The sequence below is a fragment of the Emys orbicularis genome, chromosome 17 (assembly GCF_028017835.1).
Source record: "Emys orbicularis isolate rEmyOrb1 chromosome 17, rEmyOrb1.hap1, whole genome shotgun sequence".
NCBI lineage: Eukaryota > Metazoa > Chordata > Testudines > Emydidae > Emys > Emys orbicularis.
In genome coordinates this window covers 9,803,810-9,829,116 of record NC_088699.1, presented here as the reverse complement: position 1 = coordinate 9,829,116, position 25,307 = coordinate 9,803,810, and the positions used below count along the sequence as shown (strand labels likewise).

Here is a 25,307-nt window from a genome sequence, read left to right as displayed (position 1 = left end):
TATTGTTATAATGAGCCATAAAATCAGTGTGTCTGTTAAGTCCATGGTGTTTAGAGTCCAGCAGAGTTATGAATTTCAGTTCCCAGGCTTGCCTTTTATACAGGTTTCCTCTGAGGATGAGGACTGAGAGGTCAGATACGGAGTGATCGCTTTGTCAAAAGTACTTACCCGGGGTGATAGGCTGTGTTTGGTCTTTTATCATTTTTCTGTGTGAGTTTACTTGAGAGCACAGTGATTGTCAGATTTCACTTGTTCGGGCATTTGAAGCACTGGATGAGATACACCACATGTTGTGATAGGCATGTGTGGGACCCATGGATCTTGACAGGTGTGTTGCTGGGGTATTGATCATCAGGTATCCTAGTTTTCCGTGATTAAAAAAACCAAAAGTATTTGATTAAAAAACACACACACAAATCTGTGTTTTTCAGTGATTAAAATGAAATGCTGAACTTTAGTTTCCCTAGCCACAATAGTGAGCCCAGAGCTTCACTGCCCGGGGCTCAGGCTGTCAGCTCTGGTTGGGTTAATATGGTGAGCCAGATAATGGAGACTCGGATAAACAGGGTTCTACTGTATATGTTTTAATTTTTTCACAAAATGTAAAAACTAAAGATTCTCTGTTTGCTTAAAAAAAAAAAAAATTCAACATTTTTCCATGGCCAGCTGATTTCTAGGATCCCTGCTGATCATTGTAGCCGTGGAGATATATCTACAGATTTTGCATCTGTTCTGGCAGGATCTGGTGCTGTGCTGAGTTTGGTGTATCCTGGTCTGTGTGGGGCTTGTTTCTGATGATGAGCTTGTTGAGGGTGGGGAGTTGTTTAAAGGCCAGAAGAGGGGGTTCAGGAAAGATTGGTCCCAACCAATTTTTTCCCCTTAATATTTCTTAGCTCACTTAGTTCCTTAATGTTTTAAGAATGATCTACACTGAGAAGAGGGCTATTAAATAAATGACATTTGGGCCAGGTCTACACTATAAACTTGCATTGGTGTAACTAAGGGCTTTTCTACACTTTAACTTGCTGGCTCAGGGGGGTGAAAAATCAAATTCACCCCCCTGAGCGCAGCAAGTCTGAGCACTTTAAAGCGCTGGTGTAAACAGGCTCCAAGCGCTGGGAGCTGCACTCCCAGAGCTTGTAGCTAATCCCCTCGTGGAGGTGGATTACCAGGAGCTCTCTCGCGCGTGACCATACTTGCACTTCAAAGCGCTGCCGCGGGAGCGTTCCCGCGACAGCACTTTGACGTTTCCAGTGTAGCCATGCCCCTTGTCATTCAGGAGTGTGAAAAATCAACACCCCTGAGGGACAGTTATACCGACCTAACTCCCCGTCAACTATGTCAACAGGAGGGCTTCTATCAACATAGCTACTGCCTCTCATGGAGGTGGATTTAACTATATTCATGGCATAGTAGCATCTTCACTGAAGCGCGAGCAGCTGTGTCACTGCAGTGTTTTAAGTGTAGACCCAGCTTTGATCATGATTGATTTAATTGGTTTGACATTCCTGTGCTCAATGTTTTGTGAAGTAGTGTTAGTTTATCAACATCTTTTGGCTTTGTATTCAACTCCAAAAAGTTTAGCAATGGAAGAAACAACTTCTATTCAGCTTTTAGACCGCGATCAAAATTCCCATTTTTAAGCCATCTCACAAGTTCAAGTCAGTATGACATTAAAACAATATAGCGCAAAGTGCTGACATTCTCCCAAGAAACTCGCAAAACTAATGGTGATGAATTTTTCCAGTAGGCCAAAACCATACAACTTTAAAATGTAGCATCAAACAAAACATTGAGCTGAAAAATTAAATGACATTGCCACCTCCAACTTGGGGGGGGGGATTAAATACACTTCTAATGTTCAATATTTTCTCAGTCTTGTAAATGCTTCTTTAAAATAGCATAGTTTATTGCTATTTTAGCAGGTAAAACGAAGTGTGTGTTCTATGTACATTTTCCTTTGTACCCCCACTTATCCCTGCTGGCATTCAGGCACTGAACAGGTACAATGACATCTACTCTCAAGTCAGGCTACGGTACACTGTTAAACAGTTATGCCATATAAAATTGTATTGCAGACTTTCATGTCAAGATACTTAGGGAGGATAGTCATAATTTTCATGACATAAAACTTCTCTGGGTTTAAAGACATTCGTTGATGACTAGATCAGTTGGTCCAGAGTTTAGATATAAAAAGTTGCATTTGGTCTGGCTCTTACTGTTTTTGTTTTAAAAGGAAGTTTATACATTTTAATATGATAAATGAAGGGTTAAGATACTACAACTTTATTCAGTGATGACCAAAAACCTTTAAGCACTTGATAATTTTTTAGCCTGGCATTTTTCCTTTAGTTCTTGTGGCATTTTGAGAGACTGGGTTTCCAGTTCACATCCTTTTTCAAGCCATAGTCATCTCTTTGAACATCTATGTTTTTCAGAATCTCGGAATGTTCTAGTGGAATCCAGTTAAAAACCAGAAGAAAGTAACATTTTAAATATTTGATATTTTATAATTGAAATTGAGATACTTAGGGTCTGCTCTAAATCCTAAAGTGTGTGTATATAATTTGGAAACATAGATGCGTTGATTGCATTCTTGTTTTCCTAATCTGTTGTCTTTTTTAAATATAAAGCTTCCATAAAGTGAATTTCAACAAAGCACTTCTTCCTACATTTTAATTTGGTCTGATACTTTTTAACTGACTCTAGTAAACTGCACACAAGGGACATGATTGGTCTGTGACCTTTGAAGAATTTACTGAGTACAGCTTGAAACAAAGTGTCTAGTGTTCAGAATAGGATTAATATCTGTTGAGTTACTCTGAATTTTCTCTTATCTGTGCTGGAATAGTTACATCTCAAGTCTGACTTTTACTATTTGATGTAGAGGATCTTCTTTGGAAGTCACTTTTCTGAATAAGGTTGGAAGAAATTTTAACTTTCACTGTTGTAGAATTCGTAACATTTAATTTTTGTTAAATCTACGATCACAAAACTTTACTATAAATCTATATATCTGATTTACGGAAAAGATGGGAGGAAACAGATTTATCTTGCCAACTAAGCACCTGACTTGAGTCAGTCAGAAACGTTTAGACATACCAAAAGTTTAAATATCAATGAGTGGATACAACTAAAATGTCCTCTAAGTTATTAGGCAAGGTGGGTGAGGTAATATCTCTTAAGGTTTGTCCACACTGCAATTAAAAACCCACGGCTGGTCTGTGCCAGCTGACACAGGCTCAGGCAAAGGGCCTGTTGAATTGTGGTGTAGATGTCCAGGCTTAGGCTGGAGCCTGGGCTCTGAGACCCTCCCGCCTTGCAGGGTCCTAGAGCCCGTGCTCCAGCCCAAGCCTGGACATCTACACCGCAATTAAATAGCCCAAGCCCTGCGAGCCCGAGTCAGCTGGCATGGGCCAGCTGTGGGTTTTTAATGCAGTGTAATCATATCCTTATTGGACAACTTCTGTTGGTGATTAGCAGGGAGATGTTCAGCAGCAAGCTCTTTGGGGCACGGACCAAGTCTCCATATACGTTTGTGCCTAGCACAATGGAACTCCGTTCCTGACTGGAACCTGAGTGCTGCTGCAGTGTAAATATGAATATTTTCTTAAATAGTGAAGCAAGGACAATGTGAAGGTAAGATGTATAACTGGCAACACTGCAACCGATTCCCTCTTCGTTAGGGAATTGTAGTACCTTAAGACTATCAACATTTCTCTGAGTTCTTTAAGCACCTTCTGACTTGAAGTGATCTTGTCAGGCCACCTCTCTTCACTAAAACTAAATACTACATTTCCCTAAATGAACATCTAAAGAATGGCCTTTCCAATCCAAAAGTTACAGAATTTGATTGCAGTGGCATTATTTTAGCGACACTGCTGAAACTTTTGGGCTTATTTAAGATCTAGTAAAAGGTGGTAGTATAGATTAGCATGGAATGTGCTTGCAGCGAATACTTGACATGGTACTTTTTTTTTCTCTGTCTGACAGTCAGGATTTCCTAATGGAACAGCTTTAAACCAGTAGCTATTGTTGTGTTCCTAGTGCTGTGCAGTTAGTTATATGTCGTTATACTTCTATCATAAAATGATACCTGCTATATAGGGTAATTTTTCACAATGTAATCTCCTGCAACATAGTGTATAAAATGGATGGTTTTAAAAAAAGCTTTCTTTGAAAGATGGAGGGTGCAAAGGTAGGGATTGGTTTTGCAGTCTCTGTTTGAAGCCACTAGAGCATGTCTAGATGAAAAAAATGATAGCATTTAAAAAAAGTTAAACATAACTTTAAATGTGACTTTGCACCTAGTTAGACAAGGCAAATTGTGTTAAAAAATGTTAGCTGGTCATGGTCACCCCTTGGCTCATCAGAATGGGGGGAGGGATAGCTCAGTGGTTTGAGCATTGGCCTGCTAAACCCAGGTTGTGAGTTCAATCCTTGAGGGGGTCACTTAGAGATCTGGGGCAAAATCAGTATTTGGTCCTGCTAGTGAAGGCGGGGGGCTGGACTCGATGACCTTTCGGGGTCCCTTCCAGTTCTATGAGATAGGTATATCTCCATATATTTATTTTTTTAATGCTGTAGTGTGTTTTAAATCTATCCCTGTCTGAGACCGGAAAACTCACTAAGTTACACTGAGGTTTATACTCAAAATAGTTTTTTTCTAAAATACACCTCTACCCCGATATAATGCTGTCCTCGGGAGCCAAAATATCTTACTGCGTTATAGGTGAAACCGCGTTATATCGAACTTGCTTTGATCCGCCGGAGTGCGCAGCGCCCCCCCCCCCCCGAGCACTGCTTTACCGTGTTATATCGGGGTAGAGGTGTATGTTTGCTAGTACATTAGTTAAAACATATTTAACACATTTTGCGACAGTCTTCTAGATTATGAAAACAATCTTAGCCTTAGGATATGTCTGTATTTCCTTTCTTAGCTGAAACACACAGTTCCTTTCTAATCATTTGTTATTACATAAAGATATGGAGCTTGGAAAGATTGGGTCTAAACTCTTTGCAAGAAGTGTGTTAAGACTAAACACCTCCGTGTGATTCGAGGAATTTTCCTGCCTCAGAATGGGATAGATTTAATGGATACTAAAACATGCTGAAGCGTTAGCAATTTATTGCTCTTGTGCAAGCGGCTCTGGCATTGCCTGATGCCTGTTTTGGTAGTTTCACACAATGCTGCTGTGCTGCTTGTTGATGGATGTGGCTCTGTCGGAAACTTTCCGAAACAGTTAGATGGAATTGCAGTGAATATTGGAATGCTTCTTAGACCTGAATGAGTTTGTCACCTAGGATAGATCTCTGAATTTCTCTTATCCTATTGTCATACTTTTTATCCTGACAAAAGTTTCAATGGAGGTTTTGAAGTCAATGTGTAGCTGCATAAATACAGAAGACGTACTTTTTTTGCTAAGATTTTTGTGAAAACAGGACGTGTCTCTAGGTGCTTGTTCAATTTCATTGCTTAGTGACTTGTAATCATACTTCTCTGACACTGAATTTGATTTGTTTGGAAATTGTCACAGAACAGATGTTTGGCTTTAGTTGAGAAATAAGCAGTAAAAACAGGTGAATCTTGATTTTGCTTCCTGCAAATGTCCCTAGCAGAAAAAGATGAGAAATATAATATGTTACTGTAAGATTGTCTTTAATAGAATGTTTTACAACATAGTCTATAGAGCTTCAAGGAATCTTTAACCTTCCTGTAAAACTGTAAATCTCTAACTTAATATACAAATACTAAGTAATACTTTTTTTTTTTTTTTTTTTTTTGCAGCTTCCCATAAAAGCTGGCCAGCAGAATACCCACACCAAAGTCAGCACAGAACATAATAAGGAATGTCTCATAAACATTTCCAAGTACAAGTTTTCCCTGGTGATAAGTGGTCTCACTAATATCTTAAAAAATGTTAACAATATGGTAAGTTTTCTAGGTTTGGTTTATTAGATGCTTTTGAAAATGGTTATACATTTTTATTTACAGAAACTTTGTAGAATGTCTAGTCTGACATTGACTCAAATTGCCGCTTCGTTTTGTGCATTTAATAGGGTACCAGTTAACTTACTGATTTTTTTTTTTTTTTTAACTTCAAATGCAGTAAAGTTTACCAACAAAATTGAAATGAGCATCCACATTGCATGTGAGGATGATGGGGGAACGTGGGCAACAAGGTCTAAAAGGAAGAACGTTAGTAATGCTGCATCGGATAACCCAGAAGGTGTCAGTCACAGAGGGAATGGACAGGGTGGAAAAGTGCATATGGCTAGGCTAGGGGTACACCCAACACATGCCCTCTTAGACCTGGGTTTGTAAGCAATCCTTGGATGTCTGCTCTCCAAACCAAGTGGAATATATTTTGTAAGTGGTGCACTTGATCACTGGGAAATGGGTTCTCTCTGTACAGCTGCATAAGCATGCCATTTAACTAATGAAGCAATATTTTGCAGCCTTGGAGGAGACCGAAGAGGGCATTTGGGCAGAGGTATCCAGTGAACAGCATCCAGAGCAATGGGAGCTGTTCGAATCCTTTCTGCTAGAATGTGTCCTGCCAGGAAGAGCAATATTGGAAGAGGGGAAAACGAACAAGCATTTAAAACAAACCTAGGGCATTAGATTCTTTTCAGGATCTGTTCAGACACTATGCATAAGTGCATGGTGCAGTCATTTGCAAGTTGCCATCTCATAAATTACATTTAAAAACAAAAAGAAAAATCCAGGAGCCATACAAGATTATCAGCTGAGAACCATGAAGGAAAAGGCTTGAAAAAGACTCTATGGCCTAGTGGTAGTCTTACAGAGTTAATCTCCTGAGCACATCCCTTAGAGGCTTGTAAGGGATGCTTAGCTTGAGTGGAGTGTTTCCTTGATATTTTCCCCCTCTGACTGACACTTGATGTAGCTTGCAGTGTTTCTTGGGTGGATCAAGGACCTCCTTAACACTGAGTTCTTGCGGGCAGCAGGTTAAAGTCAAGGGACAGAAAAAGGTTCAAGAAGACCTTCCCACCAAACTTCAAAAAGACCCTTTCAGACTCAAATTTGTAACATTAAATGAACAATCTCCCTCTATACTATTTGTTTGTGAAATGCAGCAAGGCAGAGCATAGAATCACTTTCAAAAAATATACTAAAACATTATTGAAACTTCACCCTCATTAAATTAACATTGACAACTAATTTGATAGAGTGTAGTAGACAAAGGGGGATGGGGAGGAACAAAGGAAAACTATTAAATATGGATCCTAAGTGTTCATTCTAGGACAAATAAAAATTACCAATGGGGCAGGCAAGATGAGAAATTGTAGTTACTTTGAAAAAGTGGAGGGAGAAGAAATGAAGCAAATTTCATGGGCAATCAACTTCCAAACCATCAGATCCATCATGACAGCACTCAGGGTGGGCTCCCTAAAGGGCCAGTAGTATGTGAACATGTCCTCACCAGAACAAGAGAATGAGTAGCCTATACTTACACTAATGGACATAAAAATTAATAGTGCCAACTCAAAAGTAAATCAGCCACACTATAGATATCAGTTGTAAGGAGTCCTGATAAATAAGAGTATAAGCTATACAATTAGAAACAAAAATTCTGTATTGTATCTGATGTGTGTAGCTGAGGCCTGGCCTGACATGAGCAATTAAAACCTGGAAGGAGGCTTCATTTCTTGAAAGATAAAATTAGGGAGGTAAAGAGATCATTAGGTTGAAAAAGACAGAATGTCTGAGCCATCTAAGATGAGAGGGAGAACACCCAGGGAACCATTTACTAACAGTGGACAAAGATGAACCTGGAATATGAAAGTTCAGGTTCTACATGAACAGCACATGGAGAGAAGATGCTGCACGGGATTGGTTCCTGCAAAGTAACCAAACCAATCCAAAAACGTGTGATGCAATGTATAGTAAATGCAGTGTAATTTGTACATGTATATAAAGTGTGTAACTTTGGATGTGTGGCATGCCCTATACCCACCCCATTCACTTGAGTCTTATCAACTCAGCATAGCTTTGCTGTATGCCAAATAAAGGGACCCGAGTAGTGAAATCTGGAGTTTGATTGAGTGTTTTGGATCCCAGAGAACTGGACAAGGTGTTCTGGATAAGCCGAGTGGGAAAGGTCTCTGAGGGAATACCAGCCATGTACCACTTTTAGTACCACTTTTCATGGAAAATGGCCCAAAAATTATTAGTCTGACTTGGTACTTCCAAGTGAATCCCTCCATAAAGTGCAAAAATAGAAGAATGAGTCTTTTCATATCAATGTTCTATACTCAATAGCAAGACTTAACTTTTCCTATGGTTGAGGAAGAGAGAACTGGATGAGATGCTCCAACCAGCTAGCAATATTTTTCAAGCACTCCTTCAGTATGGAGACCAGACTGTGTGTCATTAGTCTACTCCATGTTTAGAAAAGATAGCTTCAGGAGGCCTCCTGCTCAGCTAAAGCCTACAGATATTTGAACTAATCTTTCAAGCAGTTTTAATTATCGCATCATTTTTAGAAGCTTCTTACTGTGTGTTCTATCTACAGTCAATGGAACTAAATACATTTTTTGGCTAACCCTTCTCTGCTTTGTTTTGCTGTTCCAATCTGAATATTGATACACTTAGTCATTGGCGCTGGTAGTGAAATTGGATGCTAGTTTAAATATGTGATAGACTCTTGCATCCTAGATTTAAAATGTGGCATCCGCTTTGAAGATCCAGTAGTGTATTTGTGTTTCTTCCTGTGGTCTATGCTAAATTCTACAGCAGTCAAACTAAGTTTGTATCCATGGATTTGTGGAAACCTCAGTTCTGTTAAGTATTGTCTTGGCAATAAAATACAGCTCTAAAGAAATCAGATACGTTAGACAAACAGTAATAGCTACTAAAATAGAATTTTGGGGTCATGAAAGTGAAGGACTTGCTAGGCTCTCTAGTTGTTCTACTAGTGCACCTCCAATACTAATTGGCCTGCCTGTCCTGTCCCTTGTTATCTTTGTTCAATTTATGTCATTCACGCCAAAACAGTTTGTTTACTTCATGCTAGGAACCATTAATCTCATTTTCACTGGCCCTATTTCTAAATTTGAACCCAGAGCTCCAAAGGTGGAAAGGCTAGAGCATTGGGGGGAGGGATAGTTCAGTGGTTTGAGCATTGGCCTGCTAAACCCAGGCTTGTGAGTTCAATCCTTGAGGGTGCCATTTAGGGATCTGGGGCAAAAATCTGTCTGGGCATGGGTCCTGCTTTGAGCAAGGGGTTGGACTAGATAACCTCCTGAGGTCCCTTCCAACCCTGATATTCTATGATTAACCTACTGTGCTGCTTAATCCCCAGCAGATTTTCTGTATCACCTAAATGCTGCAATGGGCTACCAGTCAGATTTTTGCACTGGAGCTAAATCTGTACCTTTTCTTGTAGAGGATATTTGGAGAAGCTGCTGAAAAGAATTTATATCTCTCTCAGCTGATTATATTGGATACACTGGAAAAATGTCTTGCTGGGGTAAGTAGTCTAATTTATAATTGCTGAGTTTCTGAATCAGATGTAGACACAGTGAACAGAAGTTCTATAAATGTGTGTGTATAGTAGGTAGTAGTAAACTAACAATCATTTGATTTACGTCACATAGAATTAATGCTAATTTTAGAAAAACTCCTATGAAATAGTTAATGTAACTGATAAAATAACAATGTGTAGAATGGTTTCAGAGTGGTAGCCGTGTTGGTCTATATCAGCAAAAAGAACAAGGAGTACTTGTGGCCCCTTAGAGACTAACAAATTTATTTGGGCATAAGCTTTCGTGGGCTAAAACCCACTTCATTGGATGCATGCAGTGGAAAAAAACGTAGGAAGATATATATATATACACACACACACACAGAGAACATGAAAAAATGGGTGTTGCCATACCAACTCTAACGAGACTAATCAATTAAGGTGGGCTATTAGCAGCAGGAGGAAAAAAAACTTTTTTATTTTCTAAGGTGCCACAAGTACTCCTAGTTCTTTTTAATGTGTAGAATGTCCATCCTCCCTCCCCACCCCCAATTAACAATGATCAAAAATGCCTCGACTTGTTAACTAAATGGGCAAAGGAAGGTTTCAGATCTAACCTTTCCTCCACTTCACTTCCAAAGTTCTAATATTATATGTTTCTCTACAACAATTCATATAAAAAGAATAAACCATTGTGTGCATGGAAAACAAATTTAAGTAAAGTAATGGGGTTCAGTGTTAAGCTTCCATTGCATTTGTATAAACTGTAGGTGGATGGGGAGATTCTAAGTAGGGTTACAAACAAAATTATACAAATGGTTTCATTTCACAATTTAATACAAAATTAAAGGATAATTTTACAATCATTTTAAAAGTGGCAAATAGTAAAAAATTAAAATATATTAAAATTAATGAAGTTTGTGGAAGTCATAGTTAGTGTTTCTTAAATGAAGTAGAAATTTCTTGTTGATGTAGTTCTGTTTCTATTTTCTATAATTATATACCCAGACAGAATCTTTTGCTATTGCCATATTAAGATTACTTTTGCAGGTATTTCCTAGTTTACGTTATTTAACCTTATCCAAACTTCCAGTGGGAGTCCAATCCTGAAGTTTCCACACAAACTTTCCTATTTCATTCAAATCTTTGCTGAGAGGCAGTTTGCTTTTACCTTTGGGATGAAAACAGTTGTATAATTGCAAAGCCAAACTTCATCTTAGGTAAAAACTGAGTCTCAGGTTTATTCCTAGAGATTTCTTTTAGCTTTGTTCCAGGAAGAACGTAATGAAATCATCAAAGCTGTGTGCAATTCCTTAGTACTGGTTGTAAAAGATATTTCTCTACAGAGTAATAAATACAATAGAGTTTGGTTTATCAAGGTGGAACATCTTTTAATATAGTAAAGATGCTGATGATGTAAGTAATCGTGCTGTTTTAAATACGTAAGAAAATAATGTAGGTATCTACATAATGCAGAATAGATTTCAACTTTAAAAAAAAAGTAAATTATACCATATTTTTCTTTCCTGTGTTTAATGTAGTAACTTAGACTTGTCTAATTTCATAAATCCATATCTTCCTTTTTTAAAAGCCACAATTTATATTGATCAAAAACCTCAGTGTGTTTCAGATACATGATGAAACCTCTAACAGCTTAAAATTGTATGTCTTGTCAATTTAGATGAAAGCAAGTTGAGCCAGTATGTTTAGTAAGACTTGAGCCAAAGCTGTATACAAAGAGAGTTGTGTTCTGTGATATGGTCAGACATATTTCTTGCTTACTATTGCTTCTTAATGTTTCACCAAGTTCTCATGGCAACAAGACTCAGGTCAGCTAAGTGGGATCACTGCAACTTCTGAATTCCCCAGAGTAATTTCATTGGCAGGATTTTAAAAGTTTAAATGCTGACCTGACCCTTTGTTAAGATTCTTAGTAAAGTTGCTCTTCAAATTCTTTCTTAAATAGTTTCCTTATGTCTCATACTGTGCAAATTGGAAAAAGTAGAATTCTACAGGAAACTGTAGGGTTTTTTGTTCTTGTCTGGAATCACACTGACTCCATAAAGAAGCACCCTCTCTTTCATCATGTCTTTTAAATCCCTACTGGAGGAAAAACTACGGTCAGAAAACCATTTGAGAGAATTAAGAGTAGGAGTTTACCTTAGGTTCTTCTAAGGCAAACAACTGACTCAAATGCTCTAACACCAGTGCTTTGACAGGTTGGCAGGGTGTGTCCCTTAAGTATTCAAACCTTTTGCTTGAAAAAAGTATTTTGATAGCCCATTCAGTACTTGATGATATTGAGCTACTAACATTGTCCCACAGGTCAGGGATGGAAACACATTCGAAAATGTAAAATATTACTTTATGTGAAATTATAGGAAATTACTGTTAGCATGGGGTGTGTCAGAGCTTTTCCACTTAATTTGCATTGAAGTCAATGGGAGTTTCTACTGTGTAGAGAGTAAGTAGTACAAGATCTGTTCCTGGGATAGTAGTAACTAGAAATACAATTTTTGCCTATAAAGCTGTGAAAGGGAATTTCAGGAAATAAGTAAAATGTTTACATTTTAGCAACCAAAGGACACGATGCGACTAGATGAGACGATGCTGGTCAAACAGTTGCTGCCAGAAATCTGCCATTTTATCCATACGTACCGTGAAGGAAACCAACATGCAGCCGAACTTCGCAATTCTGCCTCTGGGGTTCTCTTCTCTCTCAGTTGCAATAATTTTAATGCAGTCTTCAGCCGCATTTCCACCAGGTGAGTGCATGAATGGCAGAGCTTATCCAGTGTATTAGAAGGCTTATCAAACACCGTGAATGTTGTCTGGCTCTAATCAGTGTAGATTAAAACAAAGGCTAAAATTCACGACAGACCTTTCTGATCTGAAAAATATTAACTTGAAAATGCTGATGGGGAGTTTGTATCATATAATAAGCTGCTTACACCTGTACCCCGATATAACGCTGTCCTCGGGAGCCAAAAAATCTTACCGTGTTATAGGTGAAACCGTGTTATATCAAACTTGCTTTGATCCACCGGAGTGCGCAGCCCCGCCCCCCCCGGAGCGCTGCTTTACCGCGTTATATCCGAATTCGTGTTATATTGGGTCGCGTTATATCGGGGTAGAGGTGTATTTGAAATTTTTTCTGATGAAAATCCCTCTACATTTCAAAACTCTGCTTAAGCATCAGTTGATAAAATTAGTCTGATTCTGTCTCCATTCTGTGTTTTTGTACAACTTATTTTCTGGGTGCTAGACTTACTTATTTTTTAGACCTGCTTTTATATGAAAAAAATCTGCCATAGAACGGAACTAATGATAAAAACCAAGTTGAAATGTAGGGTGGGTGCTTGCTAATGAGAGATTTCTAAAAATTGACAGACGCTTAACTTATATCCATTAATGTGTTTGCTGTTCCATGGTAACTTCTAGTTCTCTGCAGCTCTGTTGGAGCCTTAAGGATGTTGTCCTTCCCTAATTTTCCCTACTTGAAGGCCCATATATATATCCATCTTTTTGACTGAGGAGAATGGGGCATGATTGCCTTGACCCTAAGAATATTACTTTTTATTGGATTTGGAAGGAGCCTGCTTGTCCTCTCACATGATTTTTATATCCGTGTAACCCCACTGATTATAATGAAATTCCTCCTGATTTACACCACTCTAAATGAGAGGTGAGTCAGGGCCAAGGTATGCTATCCCTTCTTTACTTCCCGCATTGCAATCATCTCTTTGGTGCTGTCTTTGGCCAGCCCACCAAGGTTGCATGGAAGCTTTTATTAAGGAAATGCTTTTATGTCCTTTGAAAGTTGCTTGAAAAGGTTTAACTCTTATCAGAGTAGTGTGGTTATAACCAACAGTAGAACTTGAGTGGATCATTTGTTGGAGTTGGATCCAATGCTCCTTTATTAGGGTTGGGCAGCAATGAGTATGCTAGTTTGAATTGTTTTTAGTACAACAGTCTAATTAAAACTAGGGCTTGTGTAACTTATACAATTAAAAGAGCTTTGAGAACACTAGAATGGAAGTGCATTCAAATTTTAAATATGAAACTTGGTAAACATCTAATTAGCTGAAATCTCAACTATTTTTTAAACTTTAAAGGGCTTTAATAATCTCTCAAGGACCTAGACTTAGTAGCCAGGATGGAGGATATGGTTTTTGCTAAATAAATTGATTAGGTTTAGTTGCTTACAGGGTAGGAAATAATTCCATGCCCTTCTGTTATAGGGAGTTACACTAGAACTTATTCTTGTAGATAGTTCTTTAATGTGTATTTGTTTATACATCTGCAGTATAGTTTTTCAGTATAAGTCTTTTTTACTCAAACTTAATTTTGAAATTCTAGGCTGTTTCAAGGCTGGAGTTGATTTTTGTTTCCACACAATTCTATTTTTCATTGGTATAGAAGTGGTTAAACATTTGGCTGTTTGTTGCTAATATCCACAGAGGTCAGCCTGCCGACAGTTAGCATTGCTGATCTTTTGACCCATGCTTCCTGTTTAGGCATATTTCTAGGCTCTGTGCAGCAGCTGGGGGCTTTGGGGCATGTAAAGCACAGCACCAGGGACCTTCCCGTTCTCAGCATGGGCTGTTAAGTTTTCCCTCCATTGATGAAATGAAGAGCTGCTTTTGTGTGTAGTGGTAGAAATCGCATATCATGTCAAGTACACATCTGTAGCTTTGGAAGGGGTCAACACAATCTTATAACTTGCAGGCGCATATGATTTAGTTATTAGTGGCTTGTGATCTGATATGATGTTTAGTAAGTTACCCTCGAAAAAGGAGGGAAAAGATTTACCACAGTGCTTAAACTGATGTGATTAAAACTAATTGAGTTTCATTAGGGACAAAAAAAAGGGCTCCCCTTTGCCTGAGGGCTGACTGCAGTTCCCTTCAGAGACTGAATACTCCTGATTGTTGCCCAGATGGTATAGCTCAAGTGCAAAGCAAGGCACTCATTCCCAGGGGCATGGCCCAAAGGCATCACCAGCATGAGCCGGAGAGGTCAGTGCTCAGGTGAAATGAAATATAGATTACTTCCACAGCATTGTAAAGAAAAAGCGGATATAGGGTAAACATAAATATAAACTGATGGCATTTGTAGCTTACATCTTGAAATGTTGAGAAATTTTCTTCTGGAACTTTTCTATATGAAGTTAAAATGAAAATATTCTGTAAAATTAACTCTTAATGGTCATCCAAAGTTAGTTTTTAATTCCTGGATCTGTCAAAGTTCTAACTATAAGTCTCTGGAGGGGATGATGATGATCCTTTAATATTCAAATGTTTACTACTAATTTTCATTTCACCTGTATAATAGGAGGTGTTTTTCATAAGTATGAACATGTCAGCAATGGCTGACAGTCTCTGTTTCGAGAAGTTAATTTAATTTACTGTTTTGAGTTAATACTTTACTTTGCATCTCTTTAGATTACAGGAACTGACTGTGTGTTCGGAAGATAATGCTGATGTTCATGATATTGAACTTTTACAGTATATTAGTGTGGACTGCATAAAACTGAAACGAATATTGCAAGGTAGGCTGTGAAATTGTGTGTCTTTGGGCTGATCATCAGACGGGTTTTGTGCTGCTATAGCTATCTGTTTAGAAATCCATAGTTAGTGGTATTACCCTCTAGCATAGACAGTTACACTCGTATAACATATTCCTGTATATTAATTTAGAAACAGTATAATTTTACTTAATTCAAATGATAATTAGCATCTGATTTTAAAATAACTGGTGCTTAAACTCCTGAGCTGTCTTATTGGGTTGAATTATTATATACCTATTTTGTTAGAAATGAATTTCTCTTTCAAATGTTGAAATTTTTTATTTTTACAGAGACAGTATTTAAGTTTAAAGCCCTAAAGAAAGTAGCTCAACTGGCAGTTATAAACAGTCTTGAAAAGGCAAGTATGTTATCATTGATATATTCTAAGCGGAATTTTTTTGCTGTTCCTCAGTCACTGATTTGCAGTCTCAGGCCCCTGATTGAATTTAGGAACGGGAAAACACTAGTCTCATTTGGACAGGTCACTTTTCACTGTAAACACACATGTATGAGAGTTCTGTTGTAAAAGCACTGCATGCTGAGAGACTGAAGGACAAAATAAAGTCATCTCTTCCACTGGAAGTTGATTTCCTAAACTGAGTTTATTTTCTAAACTGATTGTTGCATATGTGTAAAGACGTGTTGAATTATCTGTAGGCATTTTGGAACTGGGTGGAAAACTATCCCGATGAATTCACAAAGCTGTACCAGACACCACAGACTGATATGGCGGGTAAGACATGACATAAATCATTTTGATGTGTATCTCTTAAAATATGGATTTATCAGGCTAAGTCCATTGGTTGTCTTTTTCACAAAGCTTTGTCAGAGATCGCCAACTTCACTGACATTTTGTACACTCCTTGCTTCTCAGGCAGCTCGCATAAAAGAAGCATCATTCTGCCATCCTTTGCCAGAGCAGCTTGGGATACACTCTTTATCTCTCTTCACTCAACAAATGGAAATGGGGAGGAAGGGAGTAATGGTGGGAATTGGACTGCTTTTATAGAGCTCTATTTTGATACACATAACAAGTAAACAAAACGCACAAACATAAACTATCTTACATACAAATAAAAGAAAATTTACAAATACACATTTTAGCCCCTGATTCAGGAAAGCATTCCTGTTCAGGAAGGGCACATAAGCATATGCTTAGAGATCTGCAAATCTGTAGCTATCTGCTTTATATCTGCGGCCCATGTTTGCAGATCACGGATGAATGCAGATCCAAATTTTATATCTAGAGTCCTGCAAATCTGTGTGTATCCGCGGACTGGATGCGAATACAAATTTTGTATTGACACAAGGCTGTACATATGCTTTAATCTTTCTGACTAGAGAAGGACTTAAGCACATTTTTAAGTTATTTTCTGAATCATTGTTTTAACCCTGTTTATAGCCCAGTTCAGCGACAATGGCATGCCTAAGCATGGTTGTAAAACACATTTTATTTTTGTAGATGGAGCCATATTTTGCCTCTTATGTTCTGTTCCCCCTTTATCTTCCTTGTCAAAAGTGGTGCCAAACTTCTTTTGCTTGCCGGTACTCAAAACGCATCCTTCCAGTTTCCATTTGTGTCATAGCAGGACCTGTATCTGAACTCTGAAAATAGGCTGAAATGTCTGTTACTTGTACATGCATATTTTAGTGTCATCTGCAAACCAGAATTCTGGAAGGTTTTTCACAGTTTAAACCTTCAGCTACTATTTAGTGAGTTGGTTAGCTGGAAAAAGAATGAATGTCATTGATTTTAAAAAATATGGAAAATAGTTAAAGCAAATTTTGTCATTTGTACACGTCAATTACAGTATTTCATAGAATAGTATTTTTGATCAACATTTTTTCCCCTTTAGATGTTTTAAATCCCCCTTTTTATGTCCTATTTCTTTCTGCAGACAATAATACCTAGCTCTGACATAAGTCTTCATCCACAGATCATATGTATTTCTAGAATGCTCTGTAGTAGTCAGTTCTAGTGAATTAATTATGTTTGTGGCTGTCTTGCTCATACACCTCTACCCCGATATAACGTGACCCGATATAACACGAATTCGTATATAACGTGGTAAAGCAGCGCTCCGGGGGGGGAAGAGGGGGCTGCGCACTCCTGTGGATCAAAGCAAGTTCGATATAACGCAGTTTCACCTATAACGCAGTAAGATTTTTTTGGCTCTCGAGGACAGCGTTATATTGAGCTAGAGGTGTAGTTCTTTTGTTCTTTATTGAACCAGTGCTTTTTCTTTTGAGTAATGCTCTTTGCAAACTAGGATTATGAGCTAAACATAACAGGATATTTAAACACTTTTCCCGTCAGTGTTTCTTCCGTAGTCATTTGGTTGTTTTATAATGTAGATTGTGCAGAGAAGTTGTTTGACTTGGTGGATGGGTTTGCCGAAAGCACGAAACGTAAAGCAGCAGTTTGGCCACTGCAAATCATTCTTCTTGTCCTGTGTCCAGAAATCATTCAAGATATAGCCAAGGATGTGGTGGAGGAAACCAAAATAAACAAGGTGAAGAAAGCTAAAATGTCATAGTGAATACAAGTCTGAATTCAATAGGGTGTTTGTCTTGGCATGTCCCATATTGTTTTAAAACTCTATACTCTCTGATATAAGCCTACTCTGCCTCTATTTAAAAAAAAAAACACATTTAAACCCCCCTATTAAATCCCTGTTTTTTCTATTATTCAGGCTTCTCGGAGCTCTCACCTAGCCCTTTACTTTCCCTACCAGCAGAGCTTTGTATAATGGCATATATCCTGCTTGATGAGGGTTGTATAGCTACTCCTGACAATTCAATTCCTGGAGCTAAAAAAAGGGTTTGTGCAACACTGTGAGTCATTCACTCCTGTTGGTGGTGAACAAATTGCCACCTCAGCACTTACAGCCCCTGCTGGGCTTGAGAGTAAAGAACTGTCCTAGAGTTTTGAATCTTGCTATTCCTCCCCAAGTCCCTTATTCAAGTTTTACATTACTGCTAATCTGAACTGAACTTTGTGGGTGGTGTGTTTTTTTTGTTTTGTTTTTTTTTTTGTTTTTTTTTTTTGGCAATGTGTGGAAATAAGAACATAAGAACGGTCATACTGGGTCAGACCAAAGGTCCATCTAGCCCAGTATCCTGTCTTCCAACAGTGGCCAATGCCAGGTGCCCCAGAGGGAATGAACAGAACAGGTAATCATCAAGTGATCCATCCTCTGTCGCTCATTTCCAGCTTCTGGCAAACAGAGGCCAGGGACACCATTCCTGCCCATCCTGGCTAATAGTCATTGATGGACCTATCCTCCATGAATATATTTAGTTCTTTTTGGAACCTTGTTATAGTCTTGGCTTTCACAACCTCCTCTAGCAAGGCGTTCCACAGGTTGACTGTGCGCTGTGTGACAAAAATACTTCCTTTTGTTTGTTTTAAACCTGCTGCCTTTTAATTTCATTTGGTGACCCCTCTAGTTCTTATGTTATGAGAAGGAGTAAATAACACTTCCTTATTTACTTTTTCCACACCAGTCATGATTTTATAGACCTCAATCATATTCCCCCCTTAGTCGTCTCTTTTCCAAGCTGAAAAGTCCCAGTCTTATTAATCTTTCCTCACATGGAAGATGTTCCATACCCCTAATCATTTTTGTTGCTCTTTTCTGAACCTTTTCCAATTTCAATATATCTTTTTTGAGATGGGGCGACCACATCTGCACGCAGTATTCAAGATTCGGACGTACCATGGATTTATATAGAGGCAATATGATATTTTCTGTCTTATTATCTATCCCTTTCTTAATGATTCCCAACATTCTGTTCGCTTTTTTGACTGCCGCTGCACATCGAGCGGATGTTTTGAGAGAACTATCCACAATGACTCCAAGATCTTTCTTAAATGGTAACAGCTAATTTAGACCCCATCATTTTATATGTATAGTTGAGATTGTTTTCCAATATGCATTACTTTACATTTATCGACATTGAATTTCATCTGCCATTTTGTTGCCTAGTCACCCAGTTTTGAGAGATCCTTTTGTAGCTCTTCTCAGTCTGCTTGGGACTTAACTATCTTAAGTAGTTTTGTATCATCTGCAAATTTTGCCACCTCACTGTTTACCCCTTTTTCCAGATCATTTATGAATATGTTGAATAGGACTGGGCCCAGTATAGACCTCTGGGGGACACCACTATTTACCTCTCTCCATTGTGAAACCTACCATTTATTCCTACCCTTTGTTTCCTCTCTTTTAACCAGTTTCCAATCCATGAGAGGACCTTCCCTCTTATCCCATGACTGCTTACTTTGCTTAAGAGACATTGGTGAGGGACCTTGTTAAAGGCTTTCTGAAAATCTAAATATGTGATATCCAGTGGATCCCCCTTGTCCACATGCTTGTTGACCCCCTCAAAGAATTCTAGTAGATTCGTGAGACATGATTTCCCTTTACAAAAACCATGTTGACTCTCCCCCAACAAATTATGTTAATCTATGTGTCTGTCAATTTTGTTCTTTACTATAGTTTCAACCAGTTTGCCCGGTACTGAAGTGAGGCTTACCGGCCTGTAATTTCCAGGGTCACCTCTGGAGCCCTTTTTAAAAATTGGTGTCACATTAGCTATCCTCCAGTCATTTGTTACAAAAGCTGATTTAAATGATAGGTTACAGACTACAGTTAGTAGTCCTGCAGTTTCACATTTAAGTTCCTTCAGAACACTTGGGTGAATACCATCTGGTCCTGGTGACTTATTACTGATTATTTTATTAATTTGTTCCAAAACCTCCTCTAATGACACCTCAATCTGGGACAATTCCTCAGATTTGTCACCTAAAAAGAATGGCTCAGGTTTGGGAATCTCCCTCACATCCTCAACCGTGAAGACCGATGCAAAGAATTCATTTAGTTTCTCTGTAATGGCCTTATCGTTCTTGAGTGCTCCTTTAACATCTCGATCGTCTGGTGGCCCCACTGGTTGTTTAGCAGGCTTCCTGCTTCTGATGTACTTAAAAATTTTTTTGCTTCTACTTTTTGAGTCTTTGGCTAGCTCTTCTTCAGATTCTTTTTTTGGCCTTCCTATTATATTTTTACACTTCATTTGCCAGAGTTTATGCTTCTTTCTATTTTCCTCACTAGGATTTAACCTCCACTTTTTAAAGGATGCCTTTTTGCCTCTCACTGCTTCTCTTAGGGCAGGTCTACACTAACCCCCTAATTCGAACTAAGGTACGCAACTTCAGCTACGTGAATAACTTAGCTGAAGTTCGAAGTACCTTAGTTCGAATTTACCTCGTTCCACACGCGGCAGGCAGGCTCCCCCGTCGACTCCGCGGTACTCCTCTCGCCAAGCAGGAGTACCGCAGTCGACGGCGAGCACTTCCGGGTTCGACTTATCGCGTCCAGACAAGACGCGATAAGTCGAACCCAGAAGTTCGATCGCTCGCCGCCGAACTACCGGGTAAGTGTAGACCTACCCTTACTTTGTTGTTTAGCCTTGGTGGCTCTTTTTTGGTTCTCTTACTGTGTTTTTTAATTTGGGGTATACATTTACGTTGAGCCTCTTATTATGGTGTCTTTAAAAAGTTTCCATGCAGCTTGCAGGGATTTTTCTTTTGGTGCTCCTACCGTTTTAATTTCTGTTTAACTAACCTCCTCATTTTTGTGTAGTTCCCCTTTCTGAAATTAAATGCTACAGTGTTGGGCCGCAGTGGTGTTTTCCCCAAAACACAGGGATGTTAAAGGTAATTGTATTATGGTCACTATTACCAAGTGGTCCAGCTGTATGCACCTCTTGGACCTGATCCTGTGCTCCACTTAGGACTAAATCAAGAATTGCCTCTCCTCCTGTGGGTTCCAGGATTAGCTGCTCCAAGAAGCAGTCATTGAAGGTGTCAAGAAACTTTACGTCTGCATCCTGTCCTTAGGTGATATGTTACCCAGTCAATATAGGGATAGTTGAAATCCTCCCCCTTATTATTGAGTTTTTAATTTTAATAGCCTCTCTAATCTCCCTGAGCATTTCACAGTCACTATTGCCATCCTTATCAGGTGATTGGTATTATATCCGTATGCTATATTCTTATTATTCGAGCATGGAATTACTATCCAGAGAGGTTCTGTGGTACAGTTTGGTTCATTTAAGATTTTACTTCATTGGATTCTACACTTTCGTTCACATATAGTGCCACTCCCCTACCAGCACAACCTGTTCTGTCCTTCCGATATATTTTGTACCCGAAAAGCTTGGTTTGCAAATGAAGATCTGTAACACAGATAGAATTTGACTTGGCTACAATTAAAAATAAGCAATTCTTGGAGCATCCAAGTTGGCCATTGCCAAGCTGATTATATCATGGTATCTTCACACAAATGTGAATGGTCCAAAGTGAGTGTGTAATGAATAAAATATACTTTTCTAAACTGATACACAAGTATTTCCATTTTTTTGGTGGTAATTAAAGATTTAAAAGCTCTGTCCACAGCTCCTAAAACATCGGCTATAACTATTTCTTTCTTTTCTTTTTTGGTTGTTATATTTGAATTCTGCAGAAACTGTTTCTGGACAACCTCAGGAAAGCACTTGCAAGCCATAGTGGGAGCAGACAGCTGACTGAAAGCGCTGCTATTGCTTGTGTTAAACTGTGCAAAGCATCCACCTACATCAACTGGGAAGATAATTCTGTCATTTTCCTTCTGGTGCAGTCCATGGTTGATGATCTTAAGGTAAAGAGGAAGAGAGAGGAGTCTGGAAATCATTTTGTCATTTCCTAGATCTGATGAGAAAATTCATTTGAATTTGTGTTTTACTAACGAGCCCAGTGTCATGGAGTATCTTTGGTAGCATTTTTGTAAGCAAGCTGTGCATGTTCTAGTATTATAATTACACCAGTATTGCAGCTCTGGTATTCTTCATTCACTCCTTACTTTCCTTCTCTCAAATCTCAAGAGACATTGTCTCTTGACTTCCTACATTTTGTTTCTGCTGAATGCCTTTTGGCTTAAATAGCCCTAAGGAATTTTATATTCTCTTCATGCAACATTTACCCACTTACTGCCCCTATGTAATGCCCAAACCACTTCTTGCTTTTCCGAATACACTTTAGCTCTGGGTATTGCAACATGTAATCAACCAAGCTTCTGAGACTATATTGGTGAATTAAAAAGCAAGGGATAGCGTCTGAATTGTCTTTTTTGTCTCTATTAGATCTATAAAAATTGCCTATTTTTAAAGGTTACATATTATTTAAGTCGTTTCAGAAATAACAAATGTTAACAGATTTTTAAAATTGTAATGTTTAGAGTGGCCTACTCTCTGATTTTTAACAAATTAGTCCTATATTACAAGCAGACTGGAATAACATTTTTATCTGAATTTTTGTGTAGACCTTGCTGTTTAATCCGTGTAAACCTTTCTCAAGAGGCAATCAGAATGCAGATGTAGACCTTATGATAGACTGCTTAGTTTCCTGCTTTCGCATAAACCCTCAGAACAACCCATACCTTAAGGTGAGGCCATGATTTTATGGACAAGTAGTGTCTCCTGATGCTATTTATGACTTGTCAGATATCAAGGGTGTGCTAGTGGCAGCCAGAAATTCATAAATAATTTCAAACTTCTTAATATTTGTCAGAAATTCTTTGTGTGGAGTATTTTGTATCAATCTATTTCTGCTGTTCTGATACTGCTTGTATTGACACTTTTTAAATTTACTAAAAGGGCGTTGGTGCTTTGTTCAATCTGATCTTGAGAGATGTTAAAGAATAACAGTTTTCCCAAATGGCTTTTATATTAATGTTTTCCTTCTAGATCTGCTTGGCACAGAATTCCCCATCAACGTTTCATTATGTGCTGGTAAACTCACTCCAGCGAATAATCACAAATGTAAGTTTTAAAAGATTTAATTAGCCTAGAGGTGGTTAGTGATTTTATTTAGGAATTGAAATAGTCATTTGACTAGAATTTTAAGCAGTAGACTAAATCTTGCGCACTGTGCTCATAGTACTAGTTCTAGCACAATCATCGGGATTTGCCCATTTATGGACAATGGATTCAGGTCTCTTTGTTGACCAGTTGGGCTCACTGAGTTACAAGTCTGCATCTCCGTACAAATTTAATGCGCTGAAATGTGAGAATTAAAAAGCCTGTTTATTTTATCGTTTTTAATACAAAGTGCTATTTTCCTGTTGCATAACAAGCTTGCTCATTAGCCACTTATCAGGTTTCAAAATAGGCTGAGATTCTAATCACCATATTTGCATGGCAGCAGTTCCTTCACTGCTCCAACCCCTCTTGCTCTTTCCAGTGTATTGACATTGGTCATTTAGGGGAGGAGGACCTCGGATTCCATATTTGTATTATGGGAGGCAGTATTGCCTAGTGGATGGAGCAATGGACTGGGACTCGACAGATCTGGGTTCCGTTCTCAGCTCAGCTACTGGGTGACCTGGGGCAAATCACTTCACTTCTCTGTGCCTCAGTTTTCTCATCCATAAAATGGTGATCATGATGTGTACCTCCTTTGTAAAGCGCTACATACGTGCTAGGTGGTATTGGTGGTATTATGCCAGTGCCCTAGGGGTCCTTGTCATGGAAATGGCCCCACTATGGCAAGAGCTGTACCCACACGCAAAGTAGGTGGTCCCTGCCCAAAACAGTTTATAATCTAAGTGTAAAATGAGAGACAACAGGTAGATTTAATGAACAGATGGGCAAGGCTTACCCCTATTATCTCTACTTGGTGTGGGGTAAAAAGACAGGACAGGCATTTATTTTAAAAAAGTAAAAATTCTAGAACAGAGAATAAGCCCATAATCCAGATAGCTTTAAAAATATTTAAACCACATTGCACTGTGTAACTTGGAGCACCACAGGTTTCTGCTAATGCAGTAGCCTGCACCAAACCCTGTGGGCTCTGTCTAGGGCTGCTCTTGTAGTTTTGCACTAACTATGGGAAGAGCTTTTAACACACAGCTTCTGTAACTAGTGCCTTTCACGGAAACACGACATTCGATTTTCATTTTAAAACATTTATAAAATTAACTTTTGACCTTGAAATGGTTCTTTTCGATAACAATTGCTGCTTAATTTTTGTTGTCTAATAGAATATGCAGTTTGTTCATCTATGGACTTTGCACGGCTCTCAGGCTGAATTTGAGCCTTTTGGTCTTTCATGCTAAAGCAGAACTCTCCATGCCCTCTTGTCTTCGATAAAAGTGACTGCGTGTTTGCTAATATTGCGAGTATGGAAGTCGTTTTTGATGAAGCAGAAAATCAGTAGGGAAAAGGGTCTTAATTTAACCCCTTCTGGCAAAAGAAAACAGAAAACTTGGAGTGGAAAAAAAACCCTCATTCCGAGCTAATGAAATCTTTGTTACGAAAACTATTCTCCCTTCGAATAGTAATGCATAGCCCATTTCGAATAATCATGTCTTAAACTGGACTTTAAGTAGCAACTTCTTTAATTTGGCTTGCTTTTGTAATCTGTTACTAACTTCTCCAACGTCAGTCTAAATGACATTGATCTTAAAGTACATATTGACTGAAAAACCAATTATGACAGCAAGTAGTCTGTTTTGTCTTTTGTTTTGTTTAAATAGATTGTGATTTGTATGATCTGCTACTTTAGATTTCTGCAGTGGTTTCCATAGTATTTAGGGTGATCTCACTATAGGAAGCTTTTTACAGTTCCAAGACAGAACAGTAAGTGAAATAAAGACCTTTTTCTTTGACATCCCAGCAGCTATAGGTTTCAGTGTAAATTGTATCCTGTTTTTGGTTGATGTCTATTAACTCCCTTTCATGTGTTCTCTGAACATCAATAAATTGGTGTATATGGAGGAAATATTATGAAGTAACTAAGAATAGTTTTACTTTATTTGTTAATATGGTGTACATTTTTATTGCTGCAATTCTTGTACAAACACAAAATAAATGCTTTGTTTTCAGCAGTACATTTAATACGCTCTGTAATGAAGCTTTATAGACAGTATTAACCATTTATGATCTCAAAAGATATTTTTTACTTGCAGTATGTTACAGTTTCTAGGGAACTGAGCATTTACTTTAGTCAGTCATGCATCATTTCCTCTAGACTGAACTCATTCACGGTCACCTTTTTTAATAGTTACTGTTTTCATATTGGGTGGCAGATCATAAAAGGTGGAAACTAAAATAAACAACTAAACTGGAGTATGGTGTGAAATAAAACCTATGCAAGTATTATGAATCATAGCGTTAGACGGGGGAGTTGACACAACTTCATTCAAGTTTGT

The 25,307-nt window shown here is 38.3% G+C and overlaps 1 protein-coding gene across 1 annotated transcript in view; it reads left to right on the top strand.

Moving 5' to 3' along the window:
- NF1 (neurofibromin 1) overlaps positions 1–25,307 on the top strand; it is a 164,701-nt gene that overhangs the window by 10,229 nt on the left and 129,165 nt on the right. The window contains exons 2-11 of the mRNA XM_065418088.1: positions 5,789–5,932; positions 9,414–9,497; positions 12,066–12,256; positions 14,936–15,042; positions 15,351–15,418; positions 15,718–15,793; positions 17,416–17,573; positions 21,585–21,758; positions 22,419–22,541; positions 22,843–22,917. Of these exons, the coding sequence (XP_065274160.1) occupies positions 5,789–5,932; positions 9,414–9,497; positions 12,066–12,256; positions 14,936–15,042; positions 15,351–15,418; positions 15,718–15,793; positions 17,416–17,573; positions 21,585–21,758; positions 22,419–22,541; positions 22,843–22,917 (1,200 nt within the window). The remainder of the gene's footprint in view (positions 1–5,788; positions 5,933–9,413; positions 9,498–12,065; positions 12,257–14,935; positions 15,043–15,350; positions 15,419–15,717; positions 15,794–17,415; positions 17,574–21,584; positions 21,759–22,418; positions 22,542–22,842; positions 22,918–25,307) is intronic.